General features: G+C 35.7%; 1 protein-coding gene across 2 annotated transcripts in view; it reads left to right on the top strand.

The window, feature by feature from the left end:
- Positions 1–12,483: 12,483 nt before the first annotated feature.
- Positions 12,484–13,875, top strand: part of Atg7 (Autophagy-related 7) — a 112,857-nt gene continuing 111,465 nt past the window's right edge. For both annotated transcript variants that reach the window (XM_089106522.1, XM_089106521.1), the window contains exon 1: positions 12,484–12,709. In XM_089106522.1, the coding sequence (XP_088962648.1) occupies positions 12,486–12,709 (224 nt within the window). In that variant the 5' untranslated portion in view covers positions 12,484–12,485. The remainder of the gene's footprint in view (positions 12,710–13,875) is intronic.

Here is a 13,875-nt window from a genome sequence, read left to right as displayed (position 1 = left end):
CAATCTTAAGTTCGATATCGAAGCTGAAAGGAACTGGGGTACGGATTTGCACGAACTTGCCGGCCAAATTAAACTCTGTTAGAAACGAGTTACTGTCTAAGGGTAAGGAGCTGCGAGAGATTGGATCCGCACAACTCACACGAGTGAAATAAAAAGGGGCCAAACTCTGGCTAGAGTATAAATCGGATTCTGAGTCGCAGTGGGCAAAAGCATAAGAAATTTTAAAGGCAGCTAGGGTATAGATATTAGATCAATCCCACTCTATATTGATAATTGTTTAGTTTTTGTGTTTGAGAAATGGTGATTTTTTATTTTTATGTGTTATTTAGGCTAGCTCGGTTGAAGTTTCTTTTGATTATTTCTACCCCAGTTATTTCTGTTCTAGTTATACCTTCTCAACCTAGGTCTTCTCGAAGGGTGATAAGCATAGTAAGTTTTAATGACTCGGCAGTGGTACGAGCTCCTTGTCACGCGGGCTTACTGGCACGGGTGGGATCTTTCGAATATTATTTAGTTGATTTTAAAGTTTGCGGGTGCGGGGGGGGGGGACCGATAGACTGGTGGCTTTTGAGGGAATACCCCTTAACCTATCTTTACTTTCTGAAACTTTTCATGTATTCGGTCATAGAGAAAACAACACTTTTTCTAAAATAAGACCGTCATCGTACGTTTCTCCTGATGAAATAAACATACTTGAAGATAATTCATTGAAAATGGGGTTTGTGAATGTACAAGGTCTCACGAGTTCTATTGATGAACTAACAAATTTCTTGCCAGCAAATCAAATTGACATTTTGGGGATTTGTGAAACATTTATTAATGATGAGACAAATTATAATGTGAAAATGCTGGAATATAAATTCGTTGATAAGAATCGACTAGTCCATGAAAAAGGTGGCCTTGGGTTATTTTTGAATGATGGAGCGCAGTTTGAGCAACTGCAAGAACTGGAAAAATATAATATTGAAAAAGTGCGTGAAATACTGGCTTTTGAATGTCGGCTTGGGACTAAAACAATTCAAGTTTGTGTTGTGTATAAGCCCCCATCGGCCCCAATACCGTTTTTTTTTGCAATCTCTGGAGTCTCTACTAGCATCTTTGGACGATAAGGATGTTGTGGTTATGTAGGATTTTAATATAAACCTACTGGAATTTAATGAAAATACCCATACAACAGAATTTATTACATTAATGACATCGAATTCCCTAATTCCTTCGTGTACAATTCCAACGAGTGTTGCATCGACTAGTGCAACTCTCATTGACAACATATTTTTAACAACACCATCCACGTCTTCACAGGTTGTTCTGACGGATTTCTCTGATCAATTTTTTTTAATTTCTGATGTGAGATACCAGATTCATAAAATAAAATCACCAGAAACAGCAACCCGGATTATTAATTAAAAAAATCTAGTATGTTTAAAGGATAAACTGAATTTGACTGATTGGTCTCCTGTATTTGATGCTGATGAAATAAACTCTTCGACGGATTATTTTTTAGAAGGATTTAATGCTGCACTTGATGAATCGTGCCCAAGAGTAAAAAATTCCCTAATTCCTTCGTGTACAATTCCAACGCGTGTTGCATCGACTAGTGTAACTCTCATTGACAACATATTTTTAACAACACCAGCCAAGTCTTCACAGATTGTTCTGACGGATTTCTCTGATCATTTTTTGTTAATTTCTGATGTGAAATACCAGATTCATAAAATAAAATCACCAGAAACAGCAACCCGGATTATTAATAAAAAAAATCTAGTATGTTTAAAGGATAAACTGAATTTGCACTGATTGGTCTCCTGTATTTGATGCTGATGAAATAAACTCTGCGACGGATTATTTTTTAGAAGGATTTAATGCTGCACTTGATGAATCGTGCCCAAGAGTAAAAAATTCCCTAATTCCTTCGTGTACAATTCCAACGCGTGTTGCATCGACTAGTGCAACTCTCATTGACAACATATTTTTAACAACACCAGCCACGTCTTCACAGATTGTTCTGACGGATTTCTCTGATCATTTTTTTTTAATTTCTGATGTGAGATACCAGATTCATAAAATAAAATAACCAGAAACAGCAACCCGGATTATTAATAAAAAAATCTAATATGTTTAAAGGATAAACTGAATTTGACTGATTGGTCTCCTGTATTTGATGCTGATGAAATAAACTCTTCGACGGATTATTTTTTAGAAGGATTTAATGCTGCACTTGATGAGTCGTGCCCAAGAGTAAAAAAAATAAAACGGAAATATAATCAAGCCATCCAACAATGGATATCGCCCGCCCTTTTGACGTCAATAAAACATAAAAACAATCTCTATAAAACTTTAATATCTTTCCCAAGTGAAGAAAATAGAAAAGCTTTCAAAAATTATAAAAACCTACTTTCAAAAATAATACGTAAATGCTAAAATGAAATTTTATTTTAATTCTTTTAATGGAGTAAGTAAGTCCCCAAAGAAACCTTGGGAACTAGTCAACTCATGTCTAAATCGATCGCGGACGTCTTCTTCACCATCAAACATACGGGATGCCCATGGCAATACAATTGAAAGGGAACTAAAAATGGCAAATTAGATAAATTCCCATTTCGTGTCAATCGGGCAGTCAGTAGCTAATAAGCTCCAACGTAATGCGTCCCATGGGCAATGTAATTGTCGTATATACCTAGGAAGTCCTTCTTAAAATTATATGTTTTTTACTCCGGTAACAGAGGAAGAGCTTGCTAAGGTTGGTAAGCTTTTAAAGAATGAAAATTTCCCGGGGATTGATGAATCGTCGACCAGTATTGTTAAAGTCATTTTACCTAGTATTAATAAAGTTATGTGTCATTTAATAAATCTGTCATTTAGATCGGGAAATTTTCCAGATTCTTTCAAAAAAACGAAAGTGTTACCGTTATATAAAAGTGGTGACCGGACTAATTGCTCCAATTATAGACCCATTTCTATTCTTTCGGGTTTTTCTAAACTAATGGAGTGATGTTTTTATAATCGAATGTATAATTGTCTGTCTTCAAAAGATTATTTTTCAAAAACACAATATGGATTTAGAAAAGAGCATAGTACGCAGGATGCTATATTAACTATGGTACAGTTAATTCACGAATGTCTGGACAAAAAATGGATTCCGGCGAGTATATTTTTGGACCTTGAGAAGGCATTCGATTTGTTATGCCATGAAATATTGTTGTACAAATTAAACCATGGTGGGATACGAGGATCAGCGCACGATTTTATCGCATCTTACCTAAATGGTCGCTCCAAAGTGACTATGATCAACGACACAGTTTCGGATCCATGTCTGTTGTCAAATATTGGTCTCCCGCAAGGTTCAATCCTGGGCCTACTGCTTTTTATAATATACATAAATGACCTTCCATCAGCGACAGAAAACCATGGTCTGAATGTTCTTTTTGCTGATGATACTGGATCATCACTTACTGGACAGTCGGAAGAGGATCTCAAAGAGAAGTTGCAAATCGTATTTTCACAACTTCTTGTATGGCTAAAAGCTAATCGTTTGTCATTAAATGCATCAAAAACCAAATTTATCATTTATATTAGAATTGTGCAGAATATACAAGGAATTTCGACAATATTTGATCATGTTACAGATATTCAAATCCAAAGGATAACTTCAGTCCGGTATCTGGGTTTTATTGTTGATGACAATCTGTCATATAAAGAACATTGTAATAGATTAGGGGATAAAGTTGCTCAAGGGGTTGGTATAATGCGAAGGTTTCAGCATTTTTTTTCCATATGAAACCCTACGACTAATTTATTTTGCGTTGGTTCATTCCCATCTTACGTATTGTCCTCTGATATATTTGGCAACATTCAGATGTCATGTGAAACCGATACAAATTCTTCAATACCGGGCTCTTCTAATTTTACAGAAATATTTACTATCACCGTCTTCGTATCCTAATAAGAGTAAAACTGAAACTCTATATCTTCTAACTAATATTTTGCCTGCTTCACAGATATTCACCTTTAATTCTTTTTTATTTAAGGTAAAATATGACCGGTCGGAACTGCCTCTGTATTTTCATTCGAATAATTTTTTCGCTGTGCAACATGCCCATGCTTGTGAAACCAGACATAAATGGAACATTCAGCACCTAAAATTAAGCACAGAGAGATCACTGTTATCGCCATTATTTTCAATCACGGGTTCACGGTGTCTTTGTCTACCATTTATTGACTGCAGCAAATCTCTTCCAAATATAGAAAAGCAACTTCATTCTATCCTTATAAATAAATTCAAGAATTAATAACATGTTAAAAAACTGGGTACATTTGATAATATTGTTTTGTTGGGTGTTTTGCCCTGTGAGCTGCCGGTCATCGGTAAGCCTTGCTCGCCCGTTGTTATTTTTTAATAGTGTGTTTTCGGTGGATCTTTGCCCGGTGTCGGTGGGTTTGTGGGGTGGGTACCCGTCTATTGGTGATTCATGGAATAACTCTTATTTATTTTTTGTTGTCAAATAGGTTTATTCCGATTAATGTACCGGGTTTTTGTCATTCGACCTTGTGTCTCCGGCGTTTACCCTCTATTTATGTTTATTTTGTACATATATTTTTAAAATTAAACCTTGAACCTTGACCTTAAATATCACAAATTCAAGCTAAACAGAGTCAAACGAATAAAAATAAAAAAATAATGAACTAAAGAAAATAAATATATACAATTATTGACGAGTGGGTGCAGAATTAAAAAACTTGACGAATGAGGGAACAAAACTATTTGCGTACCGCATATGCCGTGCTGATACCGGCTGAGAGTTGCTGATGAGCTTTCAGCAATTAATATCATTGTAAATATCAAATATTCAGTTTTATTTATCACATCTTTCTAAAATTGTTCATGAAGAATATAATTTCACTACAAACAAGAGCTTGGATATTGCCCCCTTTCTTTACTGTAAAAGCCTACTGCATCATTGGCGCTTTTCTGAAAACGAATTATATTACAAATATTTTATTTTCCAGTTCTTATAGCATTGAAAATAAAAATTAAATTACAGGGAAATAAAATCTTGAACTGATGGATCATTCAACAATTAATATCTTTATATATCCAATATTCAGCTTGAATTTGTTTATACTTTCCAAGACTGTTCAAGACACATATACTTTTCAGTAAAGCACCAATCACGCAGCAGGTCTTAGACTTTTACAGTTACAGACGGAGGCGATATCCAAACTCTTTGTTTAAAATGATTTTTGTTCGTTTCAAGCTTGATTTGCATATTCAGTTTAAATTTCACTCGTATTAAGATTTATTTATTCATTTACATTAGCACCTATTGTATTTTTGTCTGCATTGATTGTTTATTTAATTCCTGTTCGTTTTGGGTTTCATTTATACTTAAGCGGCAAAATAGTTTTTTTTTTTAACTTGATTTGCATACTCAATTTAAGCATTACTCACTTTAAGATTAATTCATTCATTTATATTATTACTTTTTGTATTTTTTTGCTATGATTGCTTATTTAATTTCTGTTTGTTTTGGGTTTCATTTAATTTTTATCAGTAGTTTTTGGTCGTTTTGAGTTTGAATTTTAACAGGTATTTGTATCTGCTGATCTTAAGTTTAACATGGCCCTTACTTTTCTTTTAAACTTCTTTTTTAGAAAGTTTTGTTTTTAATTAATTCAATTAACAGGTAAATGGGTTGAGGGACAGAATGGTAGAATAAATGGGAAATATGTAATTCCAGCTATAGATTTCTATATCAGGAAGATTGGAGGTAAATTAGAGCAGGGCTGCATGCAAAATGTATTAGCTATAATTATTATGCAAATTATAAAGAATCACTTTTTTTAGACATATTTTCTTCTCTACAGGTCCTTCTTTAGGTTTATACAACATCAAACATTATATACCCAGAGAAAACCAGGTAGTAATAAGCTATATATACATAACATGTTATTTAACACTGACTTTTCTTGTGCTTAACTATGACCCCTTAGTAATATTGACTAGAAATGAGTAACAAACAAATGAAATTTAAATGGCAATCAACTGGATATAGGCTAAAGGGAGCAAAAAAACAGAGATGTATATTTGGAGTTTACCTTTTAAGGTGCCACTAAGGGCTCAAAATTTAATTTTCCCAAAAGTAATCAATTATTGACTTGTGAAGTGATGTAGGTTAAAAAGGCATTCAGCTTCTTAATAGCTAAATTATTTTGAAAAGTACAAAATTACCCCATTTTCCATGAAAGATATCTGCAAAGGGTGATTAGCTAATATTGGACAGTAGCTTACATTTAATTATCCATTTTTTGCTAGGTTGCCCAGCTTGGTTTACTTATTTTAATGGTTTCTGCTGCTCCTCCTCCGGAAAAACAGCCAGCAGCACAAAGTCTTCATCAGTGCTCGAGTCAGAATAGAAAAGACGGATTCCATTTGTTTCCTCAGTACCTTCCATGTCTTTACATCTAAATATTGACTATCATATAAATTGTTTCTTCATCTTCGTTTTTAAAAGTTAAATAATGTAAAAAAGCTTACGTTACAGAGTTTATGGAACTGAAAGTGTAATAGGCAAAATTTCAATGTGAAACCAATTTACTTAAGCTCCGTAGCGTAAGCCACTTAGTCCTAATGTGAAACTGGGGTAAGCAAAAAGCAAAAAAAAATTCGGGGATGATAAACAGCCAGCCTCTTAATGTTTTTTTTTATTTTATAGGGGCATTTATCCCTTTCAAATCTGTTTTGAATTCTTTGTTTTGTTTCATAGATGATTGGTCAGAATTATTATTTTGAAAAAAAGTTTTAAACCTTTTAGTCTCAGAGACTAGGTCTACCATGGGCGGCCATAAGCTGAATTTTAGGGAGGAGGGTTTACCTGCTCTAATTGTCACTTCCAATGCTATATAATAGAAATCCCAAAATAAAAATATAAGGCAGCATCATTCAGCCAACGGCGGGGGGAGGCTGGGAACCCCTTCTGTCCTCTATATGGGCGTGCATGGTATCTTCTACATGTGGTATAACACAGAAAAAAAGCCAAGGACTTCCTGAATGATTTTTGGCAGGATATAATCATATATCTTCCAAAGATATCGGGAAACTGTCTTTTCGCTCCCTAAAACAGGTGGGAAAGTTTTAATTTTCGTAGAAATAGGCAATCATAAGCAGCGTTGCCACCCCTTGTAAAATTTTACTAGATCTTGTAAAAAGCATATCCACCTTGTAAATCTAGTAAAATGAGAGTCAGATCTAGTAAAGTCGAACAAATCTAATAAATTTTTGCCAAAATCTAGTAAATTTTTTGCCCTCTCATCTGAAAGCATTTTGATGGGAAAACGTACCGGAGGTGGTTGACTGTTGTCTCACTCTTCCTATGACATTTATTCTGCGGTCCAAAACACGACAAACTGCTCAAGTCCTTTGGCATGAAATTCAAAACTTTTGAAATCTGTTTTTTGAATCAAGATCTGAGCTTATCGGATCTGAATTTTTTATCTTATAACTACGGTAGTTAGGCAATAAGTCATAAAAGGTATGTTGAGCAAAGGCTTCATGTTTGCTGGCTGAATGCCTATTAAATGTTTTTGGAGTGGCACCTTTGTGCTTATCCTTCTCTTATGTCTCCTCTAGTTGTGTTTCCTTGTAATGCTCACTGCTGCTGCATCTCATTTAGAGCTTGCACCTATGAGTTTTTGCCACTGCTAACACTAATGGGTACAGGTGCAGGTTAGCTACCCCTGATAAAAACTGTAAATTTGAAATGTATGACCATAATGAGATAGCAAGGAAACAAACATACCATTAAATTTAGAATTCAATCCTCTATCCAAATATAACAATCATTTCTGGTGGGAATTAATTCCAAAAATTTCAAAAAGTCTGTAATTTCCAGATTCTCGGATAGGAAACCCTATTTTCAGTTTAGTTTTTGGCTTACTTGGAGTTCAGGGTCTAGGTCACCTCACCTACCACCCTGAAGCCCAGCCTTGAATCCCTTTGTATCCCCAAAAAGCTTGATTTATAGAATCTAGAGGATGGGTTTCCACTGGAAATTATTGCTATATTTGGATACAGCATTTGGATACAACAGTAAAATGGTATATTTATTTCCTAAATATCTCATTATCATCCTATATTTGAAATTAACCAAAAACAACTCATTTCTCAATCTATGTTATTAAGTAAATTGTACTGTAAGGTTACAGAGATGCTACCCAGTAGATGCAGGATATGAACAACTCATGTTTTACTGTCTATTCTGGTTCTATCAGGCATCCTATACTATAGGGATAGCTAATCTTGCTAATCTGCACCATTATCAAAACAACTGCATATTATTCAGTCTATCATGCTGGGTAAACATGCAGAACTGCTACCCATGAAGTAAAGATGAAGAGTTGGTGTGCAATGGACTAATTAATGCATAAGTTGTCTTATATCCTGCTTCTATTGAGCTGCGCCACTGCATTTTTATGCATGGGGAGCACCTCTGCACCTTTACCATCATATCACAATACTGTTTCAAAGACTGGTTATAGATGAGAATGCTCCGCCAAGACAAGCATTTTTCTAAAAAATGCTCTGATATCCTTCTATTGGCTGATTCATGACCCCCATATCTCCTCTACTTTGAACTCGTTTTATTATTTCTTTTTCTCATAATTTCTAATATCGACAATGATTCTTTTTATAATTAATCTGTATTCTAATATTAAATACTAACCACTTCAATAGTATGTTGGCAAATAATAGTTATTTGCCTTTTTTTTGAGGTGACAATGTCAAAATACCTCTAATCCTCAAGAGAAACCCTAAATTTCTATAATGATCACCATCTTCGTACTTTTGTTTCTTTGTGACAGTATGTCTGTTTGCTATTTCATCTAGCTTTTATCATAAGTATAGTCATTGTTTAGCTGATGAATGAGGGAAAACATTTTGTTATTCTGGGCTTTTCATTCCAAGTCCAATACTAACATAGTTAAATATTATAGTTCAATACTAAATACTTTTTGGAGTCAAAGTTTTTAAATTCAGTGAAATTTGTTTATATACCATATCAAATAAAAGAGTGTGAGGCTCCCTAAAGATGAAGTAACCAATAGGAAAATATAAATAGAAAAGAGAAACACAAGTTCTAAACCAAAACACAAGCCTTGACCCCCTGATCTCAAGCAAGCCAAAAACTAAACCAAAACTAGGTTTTCTAAATTCTGAAACCTGGAAAATTCCTAAATTTCCCAAATTTATGAAAAGAACTTCCAGTAGACATGTTTGCTATATTCAGATAATGGATTGAACTATGAATCCAATGGTATGTTTATTTCTTAGCTATCTTGGTGAAGGTGCAGATTAGCAGGTCAATTTTTTGTCCGTAAATAAATCAGAAAAATTCAACTATTAAACTTGTCCACTTAGAGTCCATTTATTTTAATGCTAGAGTTCACCTTTAAGCTAGTATGTCTAACTTACATTGTTACTTTGCTTGGAAACCCTGATTCACCAATCGCCAGGAACTAGTTCTGGAAGTAATGGATATTCGGTGATTGATTTTCGTTTCGGTTTTTCAGAATGTCTGGAAAGAGGAAAGCTCCACTTGTCAGCCAGCAGCAAACATTAGACAGCTTCTTATCAACATTGAACAAGCAGAAAACGCATGCCAATCAGCAAACTTTGTACCATATAGCTTCTGCTAAAAATACCGATCCTGAAGGCAGAATAGAGATTGCTAACGCTGAGACGGACAATGCTGCCCTAATAGATAGTGGGCTGGACTGTGTTCAAGAATAAATCGGAATTTCGGAAAGCAGCGTTTTGCAGGAATCAGATGAAATTGCATCTACATATGCCACAATCGATCTGGCTGAGGACTCAGAGACTCATGTGAAGTCTGTTGGTCACACGTCTAAGAGGACACACTATGCACAGAAGTTTTAAGCAGAGTAGTTGACTGATACAGTGCTGACACCTTTCCTTATTCAATTGCCAGACGGAAGCAAAAAGGCCTATTGGAGATGCTGTCAGAAAAAGCTGACGGGAACTTTGACTGTCATGAAGATTCACGCGACTAGTGAGCTTCATAAGAAGAATGTGAAAGCAGCATTGGAACAACTGACAGTTGAGGGAGAAGTCATAAATGAGCAAAGGCAGGAAAAAGAGAAGTGAAAGGATTGTGTCAGCTGCTGAATTACGCCTTGTAGCATGGGTTGCAGTTGAAGATATTTCTTTGAGATAAACTGATACTCTCGTTCCCGTTTTGAAAAAGTCTTTTGGGGATTCAGCTACAGTCAAGATGTTGAAATGAAGCGAACTAAATTGACATTGTTAAAAATGTTATAGGATCTCTTGGCGAGGACACTTCAGCATCTGTTTCCAATAATCGCCGACGAAAGCCCGGACAGATCAAATAAAAAGTCCTTAGTTGTTATTCTGAAGTATGTAGAGAGTGAGAATACCGTGAGGGAAGAATTCATGGCACTACTAGTGGTGGACGACGCAACTGTAAATAAGCAAAAGAATCTTCTGACGAAGTACTTTAAGAAAGTTAATGTTCCAATGGAAAATATGATTGGGCTTGATCTTGATAATGCGTCGGTCAATATGGGGAGTGAAAACGGCCTAGCAGTCCAGCTGCTGCGTGAAAATCCGCAGCTGTTTGTCCTTGGTTGCACTTGCCATACTGCTGCATTGTGTGCTTCGGCTGCAGCGAAGCATTTACCTGATGAAATCGAAACTTCCGTGGAGGAACTCATCAACTTCATAAGCGCAAACCCTAAGAAACAGTTGGAAGTGAAGGTTTTTCAGGCGTTTTGTGAAATTGCCAACCACAGACGTCTGCAGATTAACGGCACACACTGGCTGTCTTTTGAAGCCGGAATTAACAGATTGCTTGAACAGTGGCCAGCCTTGCATTTGTATCCGAAAGACTTGTCCCTAGCATCATCGGACAGCTCTATAAGGGATAAAGCCAAAAAGCCGCTAAGTGCGATGGATATAGGCGTGAATAAGGTCTACTTGTACTTCCTCCCGTATATGCTGGCAAAGATTAAAAATTTCAACCTTGAGTTCCAGTCACGTGGAACAAGGATTCATTGTCTTCTGAGACGTTCCCGTGAGCTTTACTTCTCTAGTCTGCAGTGTTTTCTTCGTCTTGAGAAGCTCAAAGGTAACTTTACTTCCCTGAACGTGAGCAGTCCTGAAAACTTTCTGAAGCTTGAAAATGCCAAACCTGGGATGAATACCGAGTTGCACCTTGAAAGCTTGTCAGTGGAAGACCGACGTCGCTGGTTGCAAGCCATTTGAAAAGCCTACCTTGATTATCTTATTGAACTTGCTAAGTGGATCCGTACTAGGATAAGACTGAATTACGCTGTTATTAAATCTTCGGAACCCCTCGATCCACTGAAAGCTATGAGCAACGAAACTATGTCACTTTTCCCTCTTCTACAGAAGTTTAAACATGTTGCAGAACGGAAAGGGATAGGATGAAGATGCTGAAGGACCTTAATATTGAGTATGTGGAAATTAAAATCCGAAGCGAATTTATTTCAGAAATAGTATCAGAATCAGATTTAGAATGTCCTCCTACATTCTGGAAGAGGCTTACCAAACTGAAAGATGGTAGCGGGAAAGTCATTTTCCGAGGGCTCCCCAAGTTTATGTTGACCCTTTGGGCTTTGCCCCATGCTTTAGCCGGTGCAGAGGGGCAGTTTTCCAGTTTAAATATTATCAAGACGACTGGGCAAACCGATTAAATATCGACACAGCTGGAGCTCTCATGCACTCCAAGCAACTCTTCCTCCGAGACACAAAAGCGTTTCGGAGTGGGAGATTCCGCCCGCTCTGATTGATAGATGCAGAAAATGGAAGACGAAGGCGAACAAACCTGGTTCCTAGGAAACAGTAGAGGGTGCAGGACCGGCGGTTAAGCTTTGAAAAAGTCAAATTTGGTCTTTCAAATCGTACTTTATTATTTTTTTTTACTTTGAATTTCATTTTTCTCGGTCGTTTGTTTGGTTTTTATGTGTATCTGAAATGTTTGTGAAGCCTAGTCGTAAGTATATACTGAAACAATACACTTTCCGAAAAGTCGGTTAAACTATGGAGTAAGGCCGAGTCTGCCAAAAACTGTTAGGAGGCTGGAAGAAACTGTTTGGACCTAATGAATAACTGGGAACACATTTCCTTCATATTTGAAGGCAAATAAGCCGAATGACCAAAAGAAATCATATTAAGATGCTGCACAAGAAGAAAAAAAAATGCGCACTAGCTACTTTTTAGTTTTGTTTTCATTTTGAGGATAAAAAGTATTTACTCGCTTTCTCACGCCAATGTGCGTGTCGCGGCGAACGCCGCGACACGCGCACTTTTTTGGCAACATCTAGTAAAACGGAAGCCAATCTAGTAAATTTTTTAGCCAAAAACTAGTAAACTCCAAATCACCAGAGTGGCAACGCTGATCACAAGCAAAAATTTAAAACGTTCAAGCATGACTCAAGATTTAAGATTTACCCCTTTTAAGTCTGCAGTGTCTGTTACATTCTGGCATAAATTTGCTGAATTGAAGCTAAATATTATAAAATTGAAGGAGGAGCCGATAAGAATTTATTGCCAAATATTTAGAAGTCAATCTTATATTTCAATAGAGGATGGAAAAACTGACTATGTCTTTCTACCAGGAATCAGTATAAGTGAAGAATCATTGATTGAAGGGTAATTTTTGAAGACCAGAAACCTAGAATAGGAACTGATGACAAGGAAATCTGTTTAAAAATAATTCTGGCTTTATAAAATGCAGAATAGGCTAATTGTAGTTAAAACATTTTGACTTCAACTAAACTGCACTTTATATCCCCCTCCTTATTTGCAAATATAGCCTATAGCCCAAATTATATATCTAACTTGCATTTTGCCATGCCATGCAATCAAAAGGAGAAAAATCCTTTTGTTTCAAAACATGTAGCCTAGGCTACTCATAAATTTGATAAACAGTAATTTTTTTGCAGTTCATATTATTGTTTTACAAATAAAGTAAAGCTACCATTTGATGCCTTTTTATGCTCTTTCCAAATATAATAATCAATTTTGTCAGAAATGAATTTTACCCCCACCCCTGTATATACCAATTCAGGGTACATATTTGCATATAGGGGAGAGAGGGGGGGTAAATTTTATTTCTGATGTAAATGAGAGGTAATTTTAACTTTACCCCCCCCCCACTAATGTACAAATATATACCCTGAATTGATATATATAGGGGTGGGGGTACAATTCATTTCCAATAAAAACAATTATTATATTTAGAAAGAGCATGAAAAATGGCTTTGATTGGTATGTTTACTTTATTTGTAAGTGAATAATATGAACTGCAAAAAATTTACCAAATAAACTATGGTGAAATCAAGAAACAGAAAAACTCAAAGGAAACTTTGGATATTTCTAAACTAGGGGGAGGGATAAAATTGTAGTATTGCTTAAGTTAAAATATGTTAACTAGGCTACTAATAGTCTATTCTGTATATTATGAAATAAAAACTGTTCTCTGAACATGTTATCTTCTCAACAGCCCCTACTCTAGGCTTATAGCCTAGTGTACAAAGTATCAATTCAAAGGTTAGACCAGGGTGCTAATCCATGGCCTGCTGATTACATGCAGTCTGCATTAAATGTTTTTGTAGCCCATGAGATTCATCACACTTTTATATTCTGCACCCTCATGATGCATGCACATCTTGGAACATTGCAGATTTGATGTTTAACTCTTACCAATATTGTTTATCAATATATATAGCCCAAGTATTATATTATTATGTTGTGTAGCCCAAGTATTATCAATGTATCATGTTATGCAAGCAGAGTTATAAAAACAGTGAATTGAA

This window comes from Artemia sp. Qi Xiang Cuo, chromosome 21, assembly GCF_049724085.1.
Source record: "Artemia sp. Qi Xiang Cuo chromosome 21, ASM4972408v1, whole genome shotgun sequence".
NCBI classification, from domain to species: Eukaryota; Metazoa; Arthropoda; class Branchiopoda; order Anostraca; family Artemiidae; genus Artemia; species Artemia sp. Qi Xiang Cuo.
This window is presented reverse-complemented; position numbering and strand designations above follow the sequence as displayed.